The sequence below is a fragment of the Brassica napus genome, chromosome C3, assembly GCF_020379485.1.
Source record: "Brassica napus cultivar Da-Ae chromosome C3, Da-Ae, whole genome shotgun sequence".
Classification (NCBI taxonomy): Eukaryota; Viridiplantae; Streptophyta; class Magnoliopsida; order Brassicales; family Brassicaceae; genus Brassica; species Brassica napus.
The window spans coordinates 12555633-12574867 of NC_063446.1; the positions used below are offsets into that span (position 1 = coordinate 12555633).

Sequence of the window (19235 nt, forward strand, 5' to 3'; positions counted from 1 at the left end):
TTTCGGCTAAGAGACGTCTCTTATATCTCTTATTTAAGAGACCGTTTTTAGTTTTTCGTAGTTAAAAGCTAAGAACTATCTATTAGCTGAAGCTAAGAACCCCAGTTAAAAGATCGAGGTTAATCATGGCCTAAGGGCACCAGCAGTGGAGAGTTCTTCCCATGAGACTAAAAATGACACATGTTGAATTAGCACGAATCGTCCCTCTCCCGAGAGATTTTCAAAAAGTCAGAGAGACTAAAAATGATACATGAGACTAAAAATGTCACATGTTTCTATGTGAATGGTGCATCTTATTTTTAAGTATTTAAATTTAATTCAAAATTAAAATATATTTAAAATATTGATATAATATTGTTGAGAGATTAAGTGCGAGAGATGAGATGCATGAGTACAGATGCTCTAAGGCTCTTGCCCTTTTTTACAAGGGGTGAGCACGGCTCTGAGAAGGAGAGTAGATGGTATTATGCCATGTATGAAATTTTTGGCCATGGCGCTACGAGCTTGGTGGTGATCGACATGAGATCACTGATCCGATCGATATGAGATCGTGATCCTTACCGTTTGTAATCGTTTATCTCTATCAATAAAATGTTCCTAGCTATCTTCATACTTAACATGGACATGCTTGTGCAATGGCTGCACTTGCTGAACGCCAGCAAATGGTTGGGGAATCCTCTAATCATAACCACAACGTCAACATCAACGTTTCTTCACACAGTATGCCACCTGGAAATTGCGACAGTTACTACGACATAGAACAAGAACAGATGACATTGACCACCACTATCTGTAAGAATATTTTATATTCTACGTGACCTATGTATCTATTGGTTTAATATAAAGTTCAAGTTCATATTAGTGTTTTTAGATTCTAATATGAAAGACGATACCGTGATAGATCGGTTTCGATTAATGAGTTAGAATCCGGGTGTATTGATAACCCTCCTACTTTATCTTATATATATATAAATGTCCTTAATCTCATGATTATATATATGTATATGTAAATGGTAATAATAATGGAATATGTTACCATAGATTTAATATATATGATGATACATTATTTAGCACTTGTGCGGTTAAAATAGTGAAGGGTTGCGTTGAAGTATTATGTCCGAGAGTTATGTTGGTTAAGACACATCTCTTTGATTATTATAAAAGTGACTTGTACGTAAGGAAAGAGTCTTTCTAAAACACACAACAATAAGATTTATCAAAAGGAGAGATTAAGGAAGCTTTGAGATTTCTTGTCCATCAAGGAAATCACCAAAAGGAGAAGGTTAAAGAGGAGAAGATCAAGTGGAATTGCATCCAAGCATGGATCAAGGTTAGTGTTTCTATCTTCTTTAGAAATGTGTTAGGGTTGAATTAAACTAAATCTAGATTATGGTCTTGGGGTAGATTTCATAATTGAAATCATAAAAGTTAATCTTACATGTGGTATCAGAGCCAACTAGATTTGTTTAATTCACCGTTATTGAACGTATGGCGTCATAGCACGTAAACGTATTGGTAATTGTCAAGCGTGTGTTCATGATCGTCATTGCGTTAAAATTCTGAATGCATTAGAAAGTCGCTTTGGTTCGTAATTGTTTAGAAGTAACTAACGTAGCATGCATGATTAAGTGATTCTGGAATTTTGTTAACATGTGCTCTCATTAGTTTACGGTTTGCATCATGCCGTAAAGTTTAACGTTGTCACCGTAAAGGCACATGCATTAATTTTTTAATATAACGAATAATATATTCATTTTTTTTCATGAACATATACGGTGTCATCTGTTTTAAAGAGTGTTTATGGGATTTGTTTTAAATCATCAAAAAAAAAAAACTGACATTAAAGGACGGCATCGTATGAGATAAAACGTATATAATGGTACGGTACTTGATCTTGTGCACGAATGTTTAATTACATACAATTTTTTTTATAATGATATGGTATCACCCGATCAAGTATGGCACTCTCGTAATGATATACGATGCCATAAGCTTTACGTGTCTGGAATTTCATATGCATGACGTTAGCATATGGCAATTCACTTAGTGTGTTGTATACACGTGAATTATCTATCAAACTAAATGAATATTTAAATTAAACAAGATGCATTAAGTTGTCGTTGCATGTTTCGGTTAATGGTGCTCTCGCCAGTAACATTGAACATGACACGAAAAGGCATGAATAAATAGATACTTAACTGAAGTTTATTTTATTAAAAAAAAAAAAAAATAAAATAAATAGTTAAGTCTAAAATGCTTCCGCTAAAGTAATTGTGTTATGAAATATTAGCACAATTTAAGTAGTTTTCCCCTTCGAATTTTTTTAATGTTTATATGTATATAATATGATAGTCACCAAAGTGACCTTGTTATATTAGATATAGATATTAAAAACTATAGAATTCATAATTGACCTTGATCAAAGATGCTAAATGACATAAAAGTTTGATCGATCAATTAATTTATTTTTTATATTCTAGAAGATCATCCAAAGGTGGATCATTGAATATGATTAATTATAAGAAAAGAATTGGTCATTTCTTATTATAGTCGATAATATGTATATCCAAAGATAACATACTTATTTGATTAGTGTTTGATTTGATTAATATTAAAGTATTTATTACTAACATCACTGGAAGTATTTGTATTTAAATATTGCCCAAAGGTTATTTAAAATACAAGTGTTAAAGTTTCTATTAGTCTAAATATATATTAAAGTCTCAAAGCACTAACGGGTAAACATGTATGAATGCTTGCAGCTTCATCAAATGTGTTTGCATCTGCTAACTCTGTGGTAAAGTTTAATGGTCTCAACTATGGTGAGTGGTTCGAGCAAATCCGGTTTACACTAGGTGTAATGGCTTTGGACTCTGCCATACTATCTGATGAGGAACCTTCAGCTATTACAGTAGATAGCTCCAAATCTGAAAAGTCTCGTTATGAGAGATGGGAGCGATCTAACAGGCTGAGCTTGAACCTTATGAGGTTAACAATGGCGGAAAGTATTAAGCCATCAATGCCTAAGACAGAGAAAGCAAGGGAATTCATAGAGAAAATTAAGGAGTGTTCACAATCGGAATTGGCTGACAAGTCGATTGTAGGAAGTCTCATGAATGAGCTAACTACAAAGAAGTTTGACTGGTCTCAGCCAATCCATGATCATTTGACGCACATGTCTAATCTGGCAGCAAAGTTAACGACCTTGGGAATGGAGGTACATGAGCAATTCTTGGTCCAATTCATCATGAACTCTCTACCTCTTGAATTTAGCCAGTTCCAGGTGAATTACAACACCATTAAGGATAAATGGAACTTTAAGGAATTAAAGTCTATGCTAATTCAAGAGGAGGGGAGACTAAGGAAGATGAAAGATCAAGTTGCTAACCTCGTAGGTCTTGGAAGTGCTAGTAGCAGCAAAAGAACATCAAGTAGGAAGGACAAAAGTGAAAGGACCTCAAAGTCAAATCCAAAAGGAAAAGAAGTGTTTCTTTTGTAAGCAAGTAGGACACTTCAAGAAGGATTGTCCTAAAAGGAAGGATTGGTTCGACAAGAAAGGTAAACATTACAGCTTTGTTTGCTATGAAATGAATCTTGTTGAAGTTCCTAATAATACTTGGTGGTTAGATTCTGGTGCTACTACTCATGTGTCTCATATTAAACAGGGATTCAGTTCGATCCAGCCCATAAGAGGACCTAAACAGTACTTGTTCATGGGAAACAAGATGAAGGCGCAAATAGAAGGAATTGGGACGTATAGATTGATCTTGGACACTGGAAGTCATGTGGATCTTGAAGGGTGTCTCTATGTACCTGAGTGTGCTAGAAATCTTGTTTCTGTTAGTAGGTTGGACAATTTAGGATTTAGTATTAAGGTTGCACATGGTGTTTTCACATTTTACCGAAATGATTACTTTTATGGTAGTGGTATTTTATTTGATTCACTTTATAAGTTTAACCTTGATGCAAAGTTTTCTGAATCCCTATTTAATGTTGAAAGTCGAGGCATTACGCGTAGCGCAATTAATGAAAGTTCTGCTTTCTTGTGGCATCAACGACTAGGTCATATTTCCAAAGAAATAATTAAGAGGTTAATAAAGAATGAAATTCTTCCTCAGTTGGATTTCAGTGACTTAGATGTATGCATAGACTGCATTAAGGGAAAGCAGACGAAACATACTTTAAAGAAACCAGCCACAAGAAGCACTCAGCTTCTTGAGTTAATACACACCGATATATGTGGCCCTTTCGATGCTCCTTCATGGAGTGGCGAAAAATATTTCATCACATTTATTGATGATTACTCACAGTATGGATATACCTATCTACTGCATGAAAAGCCTAAGTCTGTGAATGTCCTAGAGGTATTCATTGACGAAGTGGAAAGACAGTTAGATAAAAAGGTGAAAGTAGTGAGATCTGACAGAGGTGGTGAATTTTATGGAAAATTCGATGAAAGTGGACAATGTCCTGGTCCATTTGCAAGGTACTTGAAAGTAGGGGCATATGTGCACAACACACAATGCCCGGTACTCCTCAGCAGAATGGTGTAGCTGAGAGGCGGAACTGTACCTTAATAGAGATGGTTAGGAGCATGTTGAGTAATTGCTCATTACCCCTTTCTTTGTGGATATATGCGTTAAGAACTGCAACGTATGTGCTAAACCGGGTTCCTAGTAAGGCAGTTCCTAAGACTCTTTATGAGCTGTGGACGGGAAGGAAACCTAGTTTAAGACATCTACGTGTATGGGGTTGTCCAGGAGAAGTAAGGCTATATAATCCACATGAAAATAAACTTGATTCTAGGATTGTCAGTGGATTTTTTATTTGCTATCCTGAGAAATCAAAGGGGTACACATTTTATTGCCCTAACCATAGTACGAGAATAGTTGATTCGGGTAATGCTAGGTTCATTGAAAATGGTGAAACTAGTGGGAGTGGTGAACCACGAAAAGTGGACATTAATGAAGTTCAGGTTGAAGTTTCTTCACTTGTAGTTCCACCTGAAGTAGTTGTTCCTATTGTTGCATCAGACTCTAATGGCACAATAGGACAACAAAATGATGAGCCAGTCCCACTAGCTGAAGATACTGTTGATGAACATGTCATAATTCAAGAAGGAAATAGTGAACCACAAATACCTTTAAGGCGATCTGGAAGAGAAAGAAGATCTGCCATTTCAAATGATTATGTGGTTTACACTATTGAAAATGAATGTGACTTAAGCATGGATGACGATCCGATCTCATTCAAAATGGCCATGGAAAGTGACAATTCTGAAGAGTGGTTTGATGCCTCAAAAGAAGAAATGAAATCTATGGATGATAATCATGTATGGGACTTAGTAGAGTTGCCCGATGGTTTCAATACCATTGGTTGTAAATGGGTCTACAAAACTAAACGTGACTCAAAAGGTAAACCTGAAAGATGCAAGTCTCGCCTTGTTGCTAAAGGTTTCACCTAGAAAGATGGCATTGACTATAAAGAGACCTTCTCTCCGGTTTCAAAGAAGGATTCTCTTAGAATTTTTTTGGCTTTGGTGGCTCATTATGATCCTGAGCTTCACCAGATGGATGTAAAAACCGCCTTTCTGAATGGAGATCTTGAGGAGGAAGTATATATGGACTAACCAGAACGATTCGTGGTCACAGGAAAAGAAAATTTGGTGTGTAAGCTGAGAAAGTCAATTTATGGACTAAAACAAGCTTCTCGACAATGGTATATAAAGTTTAATGATACCATCACATCATATGGTTTTGTAGAGATCATTGTTGATCGATGTATCTACATTAAGATCAGTGGGAGTAAGTTTGTGATTTTAGTCCTATATGTTGATGATATTTTGCTTGCTGCAAATGACATGGGTATGTTACAAGATGTGAAGAAGTATCTCTCTAAGAACTTTGAAATGAAAGATATGGGTGAGGCATCTTATGTGATCGGGATAGAAATATTTCGAGATAGATCACAAGGACTGTTAAGTTTGTCTCAGGAAGGATATATCAATAAGATCTTAAAGAGATATAAAATGGAGAAATGCTCTGCAGGAATAACTCCAATTCAGAAGGGGGACAAGTTCAGTAAAATGTAATGTCCAAAAAATGAATTTGAGCGTAAAGAAATGGAAAGAATTCCCTATGCATCGGTGGTTGGGAGTTTGAACTATGTTCAAACATGTACTCGACCTGATATCAGCTTTGCTGATGGAATGTTGGGTCGATATCAAAGTAATCCCGGAATGGACCACTAGAAAGCTGCAAAGAAGGTTCTCAGGTACTTACAAGGCACCAAAGAAAACATGCTTACATATAGGAGATCTGATCAGCTGGAAGTCATTGGATATTCAGATTCAGACTATGCCGGATGCGTTGATAGCAGAAAATCAACGTTTGGCTACTTGTTCCTATTAGCTGGGGGAGCAATATCATGGAAGAGTGGAAAGCAGTCTGTCATTGCTACTTCTACCATGGAGGCTGAATTTGTGGCATGCTTTGAGGCCACAATTCATGCACTATGGCTGCGGAACTTTATCTCAGGGCTTCGGATTGTCGACACTATAGCCAAGCCGCTGAGAATTTACTGCGATAATTCTGCAGCTGTCTTCTTTTCAAAGAACGACAAGTACTCGAAGGGTGCTAAGCACATGGAATTAAAGTACTTGTCTGTTAAAGAAGAAGTTCAGAAACGGAGAGTGTCATTCGAGCACATAAGGACGGACATGATGGTAGCGGATCCGCTAACTAAAGGTTTACCACCCAAGGCGTTCAATGGCCATGTAGAACGTATGGATATTATAGATAAGGCTTTGCTATTTTAGTTATGGGATGCTCATTATGTATTTGACACTGAGAATTCACATAAAGTTATGTTTCTGATTTACTTATTATGTTATCATTAAAGTATGTGTATACACTTATGGTTTGTAGATAACATATGGTTGGTTTGAGAAATAAAAGTTCTTCTCATATAAGGGATGATACAAAATTAGAATTGATTTTTGATACATGGAAGGGACTATGTCGTTTAATGGCATACAACCGCCATGATTCGATCAATCCAAATTTTAGTAAAGATCAAGTGAACTTGATATAAAAGTGCACATTAAAGTTATTAAACCCTGAGTCGACACAAAGGTCAAGTGGGAGAATGTAAGAATATTTTATATTCTATGTGACCTATGTATCTATTGGTTTAATATAAAGTTCAAGTTCATATTAATGTTTTTAGATTCTAATATAAAAGACGATACCGTGATGGATCGGTTTCGATTAATGAGTTAGAATTCGGGTGTATTGATAACTTTACCTTATATATATATATATAAATGTCCTTAATCTCATGATCATATATATGTATATGTAAATGGTAATAATAATGGAATATGTTACCATAGATTTAATATATATGATGATACATTATTTAGCACTTGTGCGGTTAAAATAGTGAAGGGTTGCGTTGAAGTATTATGTCCGAGAGTTGTGTTGGTTAAGACACATCTCTTTGATTATTATAAAAGTGACTTGTAAGTTGTTTGACTTGTACATAAGGAAAGAGTCTTTCTAAAACACACAACAATAAGATTTATCAAAAGGAGAGATTAAGGAAGCTTTGGGATTTCTTGTCCATCAAGGAAATCACCAAAAGGAGAAGGTTAAAGAGGAGAAGATCAAGTGGAATTGCATCCAAGCATGGATCAAGGTTAGTGTTTCTATCTTCTTTAGAAATGTGTTAGGCTTGAATTAAACTAAATCTAGATTATGGTCTTGGGGTAGATTTCATAATTGAAATCATAAAAGTTAATCTTACACTATCATCATCGGCAGCATCATAATCATTACCATGCAAAACACCGAGATGGGAGAAACAGAGAGCAACAGCTATGTAAGTTCTTACATGAACGGCGAGAGCTTCCAAAGCTTTCCTCCTCCTCTGGTCATTTCTCCAGAGAGTTTTAAGGAGCAGATGATGATGGCTATGGCTGTGTCTTTAGCAGAAGTTCATGCCACGACCACAAGTGCACCAGCTGAAGTTTCTTGGCGATAAGTAGGGTAGTAATGGAGACTCATGTGTCTGAATGTGATGATGATTGATCACTTCATAATGTTTGGGGGTTCCTATATGAAGAAATAAAAGAAAAACAGTATTTTCAGTTTTAGTAGAAAAAGGTTGGGTTTGTTTTCAAGCGCATCTATCTCGTTAGCCGGACCGCCTTCCGGTTTACAAAGTTGGAACCGGTTTACATTGAAACTGGTTTACGTCTTTTAACGAATTGTTTCTGTTTTAAGTTTCATAACGAATAGGGTCCATACGGATCTGTAATCTGTTCGGTTCAATCTCTTCAGATTTTTTTTTCTGACTAATAATGCAGCTCCCATGGCCCATGTCCCATGGCCCATGTCCCATGTCCCATGTCCCATGTCCCATGTCCCATGTCCCATGTCCCATGTCCCATGTCCCATGTCCCATGTCCCCAATCCAAGTAACAGTGTACGCAGTTTATTTTCTTTTAACTTTGACCAAATCAATATTTTAATAAACTATAAATAGGTTTGTCGTATATCCGATACAAAATATCAAGTGCTTATGCTGTTTAAAGTCGTTCGCAGAAAGTGTTTATTTAAGAAAATAAAAATAAAACTTGTTGGAGATGTCCATGTCGGTCCCATGCATGTGAATTTGTCAATTCACCGACGACTCACTTTCCTTCAAAAGAATGATTCCATTTTCAAAAAATTTTGGTGCCCAAATCTACTTTTCGGACCACAGTCCACGTTTAGCATTGAGATTTTCGGTTGTGATGTCTTTATCTATTTCTTATTACTGTTATTACTGTTATTACTGTTATAAGTTGTTAGCATATAACAATATTTATACTAAATTAATTTAAATATTAATTTAATTTTTGTAAAATAATCTGTAACTAAATAATTAATTCATTAAATGAAAATATTGTAAAATTTGTAAAATGTAAAAAGTTATATTATTTATATATAGCTTTATATATACATACATATATTTATGCATATATTAGATTAAAGTAGATGATGTCCCTCTTTCAACATTGTAGTAATTGTGGTTTGTTGTATATTAAGCGGACATTACAATTTAATTTGATTTGATCTGTACAGTTGCCAATATCTATTTTTTAGATCGAATCAAAATGGATAACAAATTCAAACAGATTTTACAAAGCTATAAATCGCGTTTAATTCTAGTTATTGAGTAACAATTATTTCAATAATTACATATCGGAATATGCAAGCATATTTTGTTAATTCTTAGATAATTGTTGGAAAAAACATGTGCCATTTATTTTATTTTTAGTGGAATACTGACAGTAGAAAACAAAAACAGTAACATCTTTTCAATTATTGGATTTTTTGTCTTTTTCAATTATTAGATTAACATTAACTTAAAACATACATGTATATATATATGGCACACTAAGAACAACAAATCACGAACATAACCTATCAATCATTCAATGATACAGCTTTCTTTTCAAATGGCTGAAGCCTATTATCAGACAATCTAGAGTTATAGGTAGAGTTTTTATATTCAGACCAAGTGAACTCTTCGTACAAACTCTCGTCTTCATTGTCAATGAGACAAGTCAAGGGAGCGATTCTCTGAGTTAACGAAGGTCCAGCGAAGTAAATCATAGAAACCCTAGATTTCCTGCTGTTCGCTAATACCCTATGCTTAACGCTCTTAAACCTCCCATTTGTCAACACCTGCATGATCAGCACCAAAACAAAAACAAAAGTTTAGATCTATTGGTCTATAATATGGAAGAAAGATACTTAACTATTATAGCAGCTCCATCAGTTAAATTTTAACAGGGTATCTAAGCAATTAGAAATAATAAAATACAAAACAGTTGGAGAGAGAAAAAAAATTGGAGAGAGAATAAATGATAGTATCTCTGCAGCGGACTGATCAGAATCTCCTTTTATGTTTTTGTCATACATGTCTGTAGGTAATAAATGGTTTAATTTTACAATAAAAAATAAAAGTTAACTAAATAATCAAAATACATTAAAATATCAATATAAAACTTAGGAAAACCTACTTTTAGATACTATACCAATAAGGGTGCTATGTGACCAACGCATGTTTAATGGGGTTTTTTAGGGTGAAATTTTTAACTTTGAATAAGAACCGTTTTTTAGTCTTTCTTAGCTTTTAACTAAGAAAAGCTAAGAACCGTCTATTAAATAAAAGATATAAGAGTCGGCTCTTATCCGAAAAGTGTAAAAAAAATAATTATGTCAAATTATGAGTTAAGAACTCCAAATTAAGAACTCGGGTTAATCATGATCTACCATCCGCATCAAGAATCTCTCAACTAGAGTTTCTTAAGCTGTTGACTGATTCTCTTACTAAAATATTATTATTTTTGATGAAAGACTCTAGTTGTAATTGAAAGACCTCTAATAATAATGCTTTTATAAGCAAAGATGTAGTTAAGGATTGAGACAAACCTGGAGAGAGTCGGAGACGTTGAAGAAGAAGGAGGAGGGATCTGAAGGGACAGAAATCCAGGAGCCGTCAGATAGATTGATTTGGAGACCGCAAGTGTTATTAGATCTTAAGACAGAGATGATCTGAGGATCGGTGTGTTCGCCAAAACCGATCACAATGTTGCTACCATTGGTATTATTGTTGTTGATAAGAGGGCATGGTGGATAGTGATTAAGCCTGAATATGGAGTCAGTGTTTTCACCAGAGACAAGCTTGCTATGTGTGTTCCTCGGTTTGATCCCTAACCCATCAGTCATCATCTCCAAAACATCGCATGTCATTTTCCTCACTGATTTTGTGTACTCCAACAATGCATTCTCCAGAACGAGAGTCGAGTGTGAAAAAAGAAGAAGAGTTGACTGTGAGTTTTAAAACGGGAAACAGTGAAAAAGATGGAGTCACATAACATTACATTATACTATAAAAGTAACAAACAAACAGACAAAGAAAAAGACGGAACATGAACTCTAAACAGAGGAAAAAAATGAACTAGAAAGAGACGGAACATGGACAACACCAACAAAGATATGACATAATGGCTAAAACTCTTCGATCACTTAATAAAGATCATAATGTTCGATTTCGGTTGAGAAAAGTGTACTCTTTTTACATGCTCTTAAGTTTTGCCCTAGGAAAAGTATTGACAAAAACCCAAAACCTCTTAATCATTATTAAAAAAATCACGTCGAGTCCAACCTGAAAGTTTCGGGGTTTTGCAAGAGACCCGGAGGGAATGGATGGGAACCGAAATCAAGATTAGCATTCATCAACAAGTACTCAACCCAACCAACGTCCCCACTGCGACCAATCGCTCTCTTCCCGTATCCAAAGGGATAACCTGCGACTTGGGTTTTCTGGGACGTAGGCAATGAGAAGAACTCGACGGCCTCGTGATCCAAAACAGAGACTAGCTCCGAAGAAACGCTATGGTTGATCACCTTGAAGAATCCAAAGTCTTCACAGGCTTTTTCCATGTCGTGTTTGGATTCCGGGTCAGAGATATCTATAACCGGGATTGAAGAAAATCCGGATTTTGGTACTTCGACCAGTTTAGACGATACCGTCATTGCTATAAATGTATGTTTCAGAGATTTTCCTTTTCTGGTGTCCCTTTTAATAGCTTTGAAGGATGAGACATCCGAGTAATGCGTGTGCGGTATATATAGCCGAGGAGAGGATAAAAAGCGTAGACCATGATTAATCCAGACTTTTAAAGTGAGGTTTTTAGATTCGGCTATTAGATTCTCAGCCGAAAAGTATAAAAAAAAGTGTCACATTATGAGTTAAAAATCTCAAATTAAGAATATGGGTTAATCATGCTCTTACGTACGAATAGGATCATCAAACTATTCAAAAATTCAAGCTAATAAATTCAACTGTTTTGTCTTTAGTGTATCGACATCAATAAAATTGATTTTGGGGGAAAATATTGAAAGCGTCGTCATTCATTATCATTTTGCTAAATAGTAGTATAAACTTTTAAATTGCTTTCGTCGTGTCATTTTTCTGGTTTGCTTGTTCTTTTGTTGGTTTATCGTGGAGGTAATCTATATTTTAAGGTAATTTGTTCTAGATAAAAACATAAATATCTTTTCAACATAAAATATTAATTTGAGAGCCATAGGCATATGAGCTTTCATGACTGTTACGTATACACCCTCTATTTTTGGTAAAAGTGGCACTTCAAAAAATTTCATGTATATTAAAAAATTATTTACCAACTTTATTTTATCTTTTATTCACACACTAAATATATTTCTCTCTCTAATTAATACACTAATATAATGAAGCTAAAAATGAACATATACTTAAAATTTTGCATTAAAAACACCAAACGATGGTTTTTGAAACAAAAATAAAACTCTAAAACATCACACTTTAAGAAATAGAGAGAGTATTATTAGTAAATTCGTTCAATAATTTGTTTTTTCTAATTGTCTTTTTCGTGAATTGCATATCAAAACTCAAACGTCCATATCCAAACTGACCCTCGTTCTCCATTTAACCCGTTCGATGAATCTAACTAGACCAACTAAATTAATCTTTTTATCTATGTACGTCAATGTTCGCAACGAATAACGGTCTTAAAAATACGAGATATATTGTTTTGATACTGTCTCCACCAACAAGACAAACAACTTCAGATAAGATGTGCACGGTATGGCTTCGAATGGATCCGAGTGTTCTCTCTGTCACCAAAAATATATATATCTTTACCTTTTTTTTTTGTCAACTGAAATGCATTAATATATCTAAACCAAGGATTCAATACAAGGCGGGGGAGGAACAAGAGAGTGCAGCTTTCGCTAGGGAATCAGCTGCAACATTGTACTCTCGCCCAACAAAGGAAATAAAACAAAAGATAAAGGATGATGATAGAATCTCGATATCCATGAGAACCCCGAAGAGCTCCACCCGATAAGACTCCGAGAAGATAGCTCTCGCGAGCTCCCGTGAGTCGGTTCGGAACCAGACTTTTGTTAGAGATAGGCGCTTAGCTTCCAGCATTGCTTCCCTCATAGCCAGCGCTTCCGCTACGAGGGGGGAGGAGATATGTGCCAGTGCGCGGGATTGTTCCTGGATAACAGTAGATTGTAGATCCGTGAAACACCAGCCAAGACCCGCTCGGTGGTTTGCCGACGACCACGCCGCATCAGAATTGCAGAGCGTCACGTCCATTCGTGTTGGCGGGATTTCGAACTCTAAGAGAGCAGGTCGCAATTGTGTGGATGTCGGCACCTGTGCCTGTAACCATTCACGACCAGAAGAGCATGCCTTGGAAACCACGGTAGTCGCCGGGATCTGTCTGTTTTCGAAGACTAGCAAGTTCCGAGCAGTCCATATATTCCACAGAAGCCAGGAGGTGAGGCACGTTGACACCCCTGTGGGCGGGAGACTCACCATTGTCGACATGAGCAGAAAGGCATCATGGAGTGTTTTCGCATCAGAGAAGTTAGGCTGGGTAACGTAAGGGGCTCTTTCCCACACCTGAGCCGCAAAAGGACATAGCAAAAACAGGTGCATCGCCGTTTCATCCTCGTTGCAGTGAGGGCAGAGGCCCGGCGTGTTGATTCCCCGACTACGAAGGTTTGCCCCGAGTGGGAGAGCTCCCCGACACAACCTCCACAGGAAGATTTTCAGTTTCGGTGATGTCGTTTCACGCCAGATGAACTTCTGCCAGTCAAAAGTAGCCACAGGGAGATGTTGTTGATGTTGATTCCTTTGATCTTCGCGCATTGCGTAATATCCGGATTTGACGCTATAGATACCGGACTTTGTCTTCTGCCAGCAAAAGGTGTCCTCAACTTGGAAAATACTCGGTTTGATTTGGTAGATATCCTCAGCTAGTTCGGGAAGAACAGCCTCTACCATGTGGCGGTTCCACTCACCTGTTCCTCGAAGTAGGAGGTCAGAGATGTAGAGATCTCTTGTAGCCTCTGTTGGTGGACCGTAGACGACGATGTGAGAGGTCGTCGAGATCCAGGAGTCATTCCAGACCTTGGTAGAGTTCCCATTTCCGATTGCCTTACCAAGCTGCAGCTTAAGAAGATTAAGTCCCGCAATTACACCTCGCCAGCCGTGAGACGCCGAGGTAGGACAAGGAGACGTGAGGAAGCTCGTATTGAAGCAGTATTTTCCTAGTAACAGGCGCGCTAGGAGACAATCCGGGGACGTCAGTATCCGCCAGGCGTTCTTAGCCAGCATAGCCGTATTGGAATCCAAGATATATCTGAAGCCCAAGCCCCCATCACTCTTGTGTTGCGTTAAGGAAGCCCATGCTACCCAACATAGTTTACGCACCGAGGGATCCGCGTCCCACCAGAATCAAGTGAGGACTGACTGGATTTGCTTACATAATCCAATGGGCAGTGGGAAACAGGACATAGTGTACGTAGGGATGGCCGAAAGCACGAACTTTAGCATTGTAAGCTTTTTGGCTGGAGACAACCGACGTGTAGACCATGAGGCCGCCCGGAGTCTGATTATGTCGACTATAGAGGAGAAGAGATCCCGCTTCCTTCTGGTAATGAGTTTGGGTAGACCAAGATACTTGCCGACTCCTCCTTCTTTATCAATGCCAAGGATAAGTTTGACCCGTGATCGGGTCTCCTGTGGCGTCCTTGACGAGAAGGAGATATACGATTTAGCAGCATTTATCCATTGACCCGAAGCTTTCTCATAATCTCTCAGGATCAGCGCAAATGATTCGCAGCTTCCGGTGGTGGCTTTTGTGAAGAAAATCGTATCATCGGCAAAGAGCAAGTGGTTGATACGTGGGCAATGATGTCCAATCTTCACCCCAGTGAGCTCTCCACTCCGTTGTCCTGCCCGACACAGGCCCGAGAGTACTTCTCCACAAATGATAAAGATATACGGAGACAGATGATCCCCTTGTCGGATACCCCTTTGCGGTGTAACTGCGCCGTGGGCTGAGTCATTGACCAAGAAGGAATAGATCACTGTCTCTATGCACTGCATGACCAAATTGATCTATTCTCTAGCAAAGCCCAACCTCTCAAAGACCAACCGGATAAAGCTCCATTCTAGCCTATCATAGGCTTTGCTCATATTTGTTTTTACCGCTAGGTAGCAATGTTTCTTTGCCTCCGATCCTTTGAGATAATGGAGAATCTCATGTGTGATGAGGACATTATCCGCAATAGATCGTCCCGGTAAAAAAACTGATTGGTTCTCAGAGATTATCGATCCAAGGACTGGCCGGAGTCGTAGGGAGAGAATCTTTGAGATGATCTTATAGTAGACGTTGCACAAGGCGATTGGCCAAAAATCTGAGACCTTTAGAGCATCACTGCTTTTCGGAATGAGGCGGACCTGAGTCATGTTGATTGATGCCGGCATTAACCCTGACGAGAAGAAGGCGCGAACTTCCGAGACTATAGCTGGACCAATTGCCGTCCAGTTAGCTTGAAAGAAGGAGGCTGAGAAGCCATCAGGCCCCGGCGCCTTGTCTGGATGAATGGCAAAGAGGGCCTTTTTAACCTCCATGGCGGATGGGAGAGCGGTCAGTGTTTCGTTGGTCTCTGGAGTAATCGACGGAGACAGGCCTCGGGAGATAATATCCTCAATCATCTCTCTGTCTGTTCCAGTGGTCGTAAATATCTCCGCAAAGTACCGTGCTATCTCCTTAGCGATCTGCTCTCCCTCATAAACTGAGGTACCACTCGCATCCTCCAACATTGTAAGCCTATTACGAGCTTTCCGCCCTTTTGCAACTGCATGGAAGTACCCTGTATTTTTGTCGCCCAAAGTCAACCATAGCATTCTACTTCTTTGTTTCCAGAAAGCTTCCTCGGCTTTGTAGGCTTCAAGGAGTTCCTTATTTATGCTTGCGACTGTCTCATCGGGGACGTCATTTGACATGGCCATGTCTAGCCTCTGTCTCAGCGCTTCTATGGTCTGTCGACTATTAGCGTGGTGGATTCTGCTCCACTGAACAATGGCTCTCCTGCAAGCGCCTAGGCGAAGAGCGACCGATAGGTCTGAGGAGGCGTTCCATGTGTGTTCAATCAGCTGTCGGACTTCCTCGACATCCTTTAGACGTCTATCGAACCGAAAAATCTTTCCTTGGTTCCTCCGTGTGGCATCAAAAGCTTAGAATACCGGACGATGATCGGAGCCTTCGAATCTTAAGTAATGACTGCATCCTTGAGGAAATGCGTCATACCAGGCACTGTTAGCTAAGGTCCTATCAAGACGGCTGTGAACCAAGTGTTGGCCTCTCCTTCCTCGCCAAGACAGATGATTACCCGTATGCTTGAGATCGAAGAGGTCATTAAGAGCTAGGAACTCACGAAAAGCTAGGAAGGTCCGTTCCGGCCGTGCCGGGCCGCCCGACTTTTCGGAGTTGTCGAGAATTTCATTGAAGTCTCCTGTGAGAAGCCAAGGAGATGCTCTATTCGCTGCAAGAGATGAGATCGCATCCCATACTCCTTGCCGACGGGGGATCTTCGGTTCTCCGTACACAAAAGTCATGTGGAAACTGTTACCCTTGAAAGTAACAAGCGAGTCCAGGTAATTGTGAGACTGAGCGAAAATAGAGACGGTTACTTCTTGGGACCAAAAGAGGGCTAGTCCTCCACCCCCGGACTGTGAGGAGAGACGAGAAAATGGTTATCATAATGAAGAGGTGCGAGTTTGTTCAACACAAAGGAATCCGGGTTCTTGGTCTCCATGAGGAACAGAATATGTGGACATATGGATTTACACATGTCCTTGATACGATGGACTGTGTCGGGGTTCCCCAGCCCGCAACAGTTCCAGCTTACAACAACTAAGGAAGATCCGGAGCTAGGTGGTGAAAATCTACCTGTTCCCTGAGGTTATCCTGAGTTCTTCTGTTTCGTCGCGATCTCGATGGAGTCTGTTGTTGATGTGCCCGGCTTTCATCTTCTTGAGATGAGTGGTTGCGAGATTCTCCTCTTCTTGGCTGTTGCACTTCTTGGTCCACCGGCACGTTATTCTGCGAAGATGTGTCAGTTGGGCGTCGGCCGTGTCTTATTCTTGATCCATTAGCTGGGGTAGACAATTGATTATCCTCAGCCTGTTGGCGAGTAGCTGGCGAGCGTTGCATCAAAGTTAAGTTGTGCTTCCTGAGATTTGCCCCCATGAGGCATCTAGAGGCTCCACTGTTTTTCTTTGTGCGAGGCGGATGCGCTGACCTTAAGGTTACATTTTCAGATGGAACCATTGATGCTGATTCTCGTTCAGCACCATTTGAAAAAGAGATTTCCTAGCCCGTCGATCTGTAGATTCTTCCCTCCGGTTGGAAACAGATGAGTTGTTGTGCAGGTGACTGAGTCGTTGCAGACACAATGATACGTGCTGCTGTCTCTTCCATAATCCCTTGTGCGTTTGTTTCTAAGACTCGTTGTATATGCGCTTCTCTTTCAATAGGGTCCGGATGATTAACATACTGATGGGATGCTTCTATAAGCTCCTCCATAACCTCTTCTGTCGTCGGGATCGATCGAGGTGGGGGGAGCTCCGGGAAGATCAAGGCACGCTCCAGAGGGGGTCGTGGGAGAACCGCACCCTCTTGTTGGTAGTCACTAGGCAGGAGGTCACCTTCCACTTGTCTTGGTGTCTCCTGTTCATCAGAGTTGCCTGTAGCAACATTTGTCCTAGCCACTTGATAAGAACTATTGCCCTGCCTTTCTGCGCCCGAACGGCGAGGGGCTCTGTTGGTAGTGTATGAAGGGGAGGTTGCTTGTAGTTGACCTGGGGGAAACTGGGGGGATACATTTCTTTGATTGTGGTTCCTCCTTTCCCTTTCCAGGGCTGTGTCCTCGTTTCCTTCTAGGTAGTGTCCTTCTCGAGAGGCCCCGTAGCTCCTCCTATCATCTGCTCTGTTGCGGTACTGAGCCTTCATGTAAAAACTGGGGCCGTTGACTTTGTTCCCATGCCTGTTGGACCTCTCATGTCCTGATAGCTTCTGAGGGATACTTGGTGTGATTTTGTTTCTTAGGGGGCGAGCTCCATTAGTGACAGCAGATACCCTATCTCCAAAGGGTCTGCTGTGTCTGTCAAGTCTCGTAGAGAAGGCTTGCAAGCGATCAGACTCCTGAGAGACCGTGTCATTGAGGGGAACATGTGATACGTCCTAAATTAGGGAAAGGATCACTCAATCGGACTTAAGGATATGAACTCGCCAAAAGGGAGAACTGGTGGATTGAATGGTGACACAAGAGGGGGGGAGAGTCTCTTGATACTACCGAGCTTCGATTGTTGCTTGATATGACACACAAGTCCAACAAAGGAAGAAATGGTGGATTAAAGGGTCGCACAGCAGATGCGGAAGGCTGCTGATATTCCCGAAGACAATTTGTTGCCGGATGTGACGCACCGGTCCAACAAAGAAGCAATCTCGATCTGTTGCTTGATATGACGCACAAGTCCAAAGGGAAAGATGTGTTTACTTGGAGCTAACCACACCAAGAAAGAAGTGAGAATCCATCTCAAGGTTCCAAAAATAATAATCAAAGCTTATTTTATTTCATTGATCAAATGGCCTTTATATAATAGGCAAAGCATACAAAAGGTTGGAATACAAAAGACTAGTCAAACATAGAAATTAGCAACTTATAAAAACAAGGAAGACTTGACCAAAGACCTTGAATTGACCAAAAATCATAAATGTCTTGACTTGACCGAAATTGAAAGATTGTGGTCGCCAAACTCTTTGGCTGATCTCGTGCTTCCACATGGTCGACAGTCTCTGAATTGCCGTCAGATTGATATATTATACGACCATCACTTATAATTTCTTGTTGGGCCTTTCTTTCTTTAAGCGGATACATGTTCATAAACACATTTGCAATATACTTCAAGCTCATCTCGATTAATCGCAAACCCATAAGCCAAAACATCTTGATTTGTTTCTGCTGCTGATTCGTGGCGCATCAACATGGGTCCTTATAGGGTAAGCCGAGACCTGAGCATCCACTATATGGTCGCCGGGTAGTACCTCCTTTCTGTCCAAGGAAGGGATGCTTGGGACCATCGGCTCAATGGGCTCGGGGGGAGGGGCTCAGAAAGGGAAATCCTGAGCTAGGTGAGACAGACGGTAGCAGATCGAGCAATGGTTCTTAAGGCCTTCGTATTCGAAAGTCACCAGGCTTTCTTCCCCTGAGTTGTAGTCTACGATAGAATATCCATGATAAGTGGGCTGAGACCATCCATCAGCACTCGCA

At 39.6% G+C, this 19235-nt stretch overlaps 3 protein-coding genes across 3 annotated transcripts; 1 reads left to right on the forward strand and 2 right to left on the reverse strand.

The window, feature by feature from the left end:
• The first annotated feature begins 635 nt into the window (after window positions 1–635).
• Window positions 636–3499, forward strand: LOC125582928. Its single transcript, XM_048749387.1, has 2 exons — window positions 636–792; window positions 2763–3499. The coding sequence occupies exons 1-2, from the start codon at window positions 636–638 to the stop codon at window positions 3497–3499; spliced, it is 894 nt and encodes a 297-aa protein (XP_048605344.1).
• Window positions 3500–9450: 5951 nt separating this feature from the next.
• On the reverse strand, window positions 9451–11607 carry LOC106427738 (gibberellin 2-beta-dioxygenase 1-like). The gene is made up of 4 exons (XM_013868455.3): window positions 11221–11607; window position 11126; window positions 10485–10841; window positions 9451–9734 (listed from the first exon to the last, which is right to left on the reverse strand). The coding sequence occupies exons 1-4, from the start codon at window positions 11589–11591 to the stop codon at window positions 9474–9476; spliced, it is 990 nt and encodes a 329-aa protein (XP_013723909.1). The 5' UTR covers window positions 11592–11607; the 3' UTR covers window positions 9451–9473.
• Window positions 11608–12789: 1182 nt separating this feature from the next.
• LOC125582929 lies at window positions 12790–14229 on the reverse strand. The gene has a single exon (XM_048749388.1). It carries the CDS (start codon window positions 14227–14229, stop codon window positions 12790–12792), a length of 1440 nt encoding a protein of 479 aa, XP_048605345.1.
• Between the last annotated feature and the right edge of the window lie 5006 nt (window positions 14230–19235).

What these genes read in the sequence shown, in the direction of transcription:
- LOC125582928 (XM_048749387.1), top strand. Translation starts at nt 636, where the DNA reads ATGGCTGCACTTGCTGAACGCCAGCAAATGGTTGGGGAATCCTCTAAT. An exon ending in GACATTGACCACCACTATCT is followed by an intron (nt 793 to 2,762) that starts GTAAGAATATTT and finishes GAATGCTTGCAG; the next exon opens with CTTCATCAAATGTGTTTGCA.
- LOC106427738 (XM_013868455.3), bottom strand. Translation starts at nt 11,591, where the DNA reads ATGACGGTATCGTCTAAACTGGTCGAAGTACCAAAATCCGGATTTTCT. An exon ending in ACGTCTCCGACTCTCTCCAG is followed by an intron (nt 9,735 to 10,484) that starts GTTTGTCTCAAT and finishes CTGATCATGCAG; the next exon opens with GTGTTGACAAATGGGAGGTT.
- LOC125582929 (XM_048749388.1), bottom strand. Translation starts at nt 14,229, where the DNA reads ATGCTGGCTAAGAACGCCTGGCGGATACTGACGTCCCCGGATTGTCTC.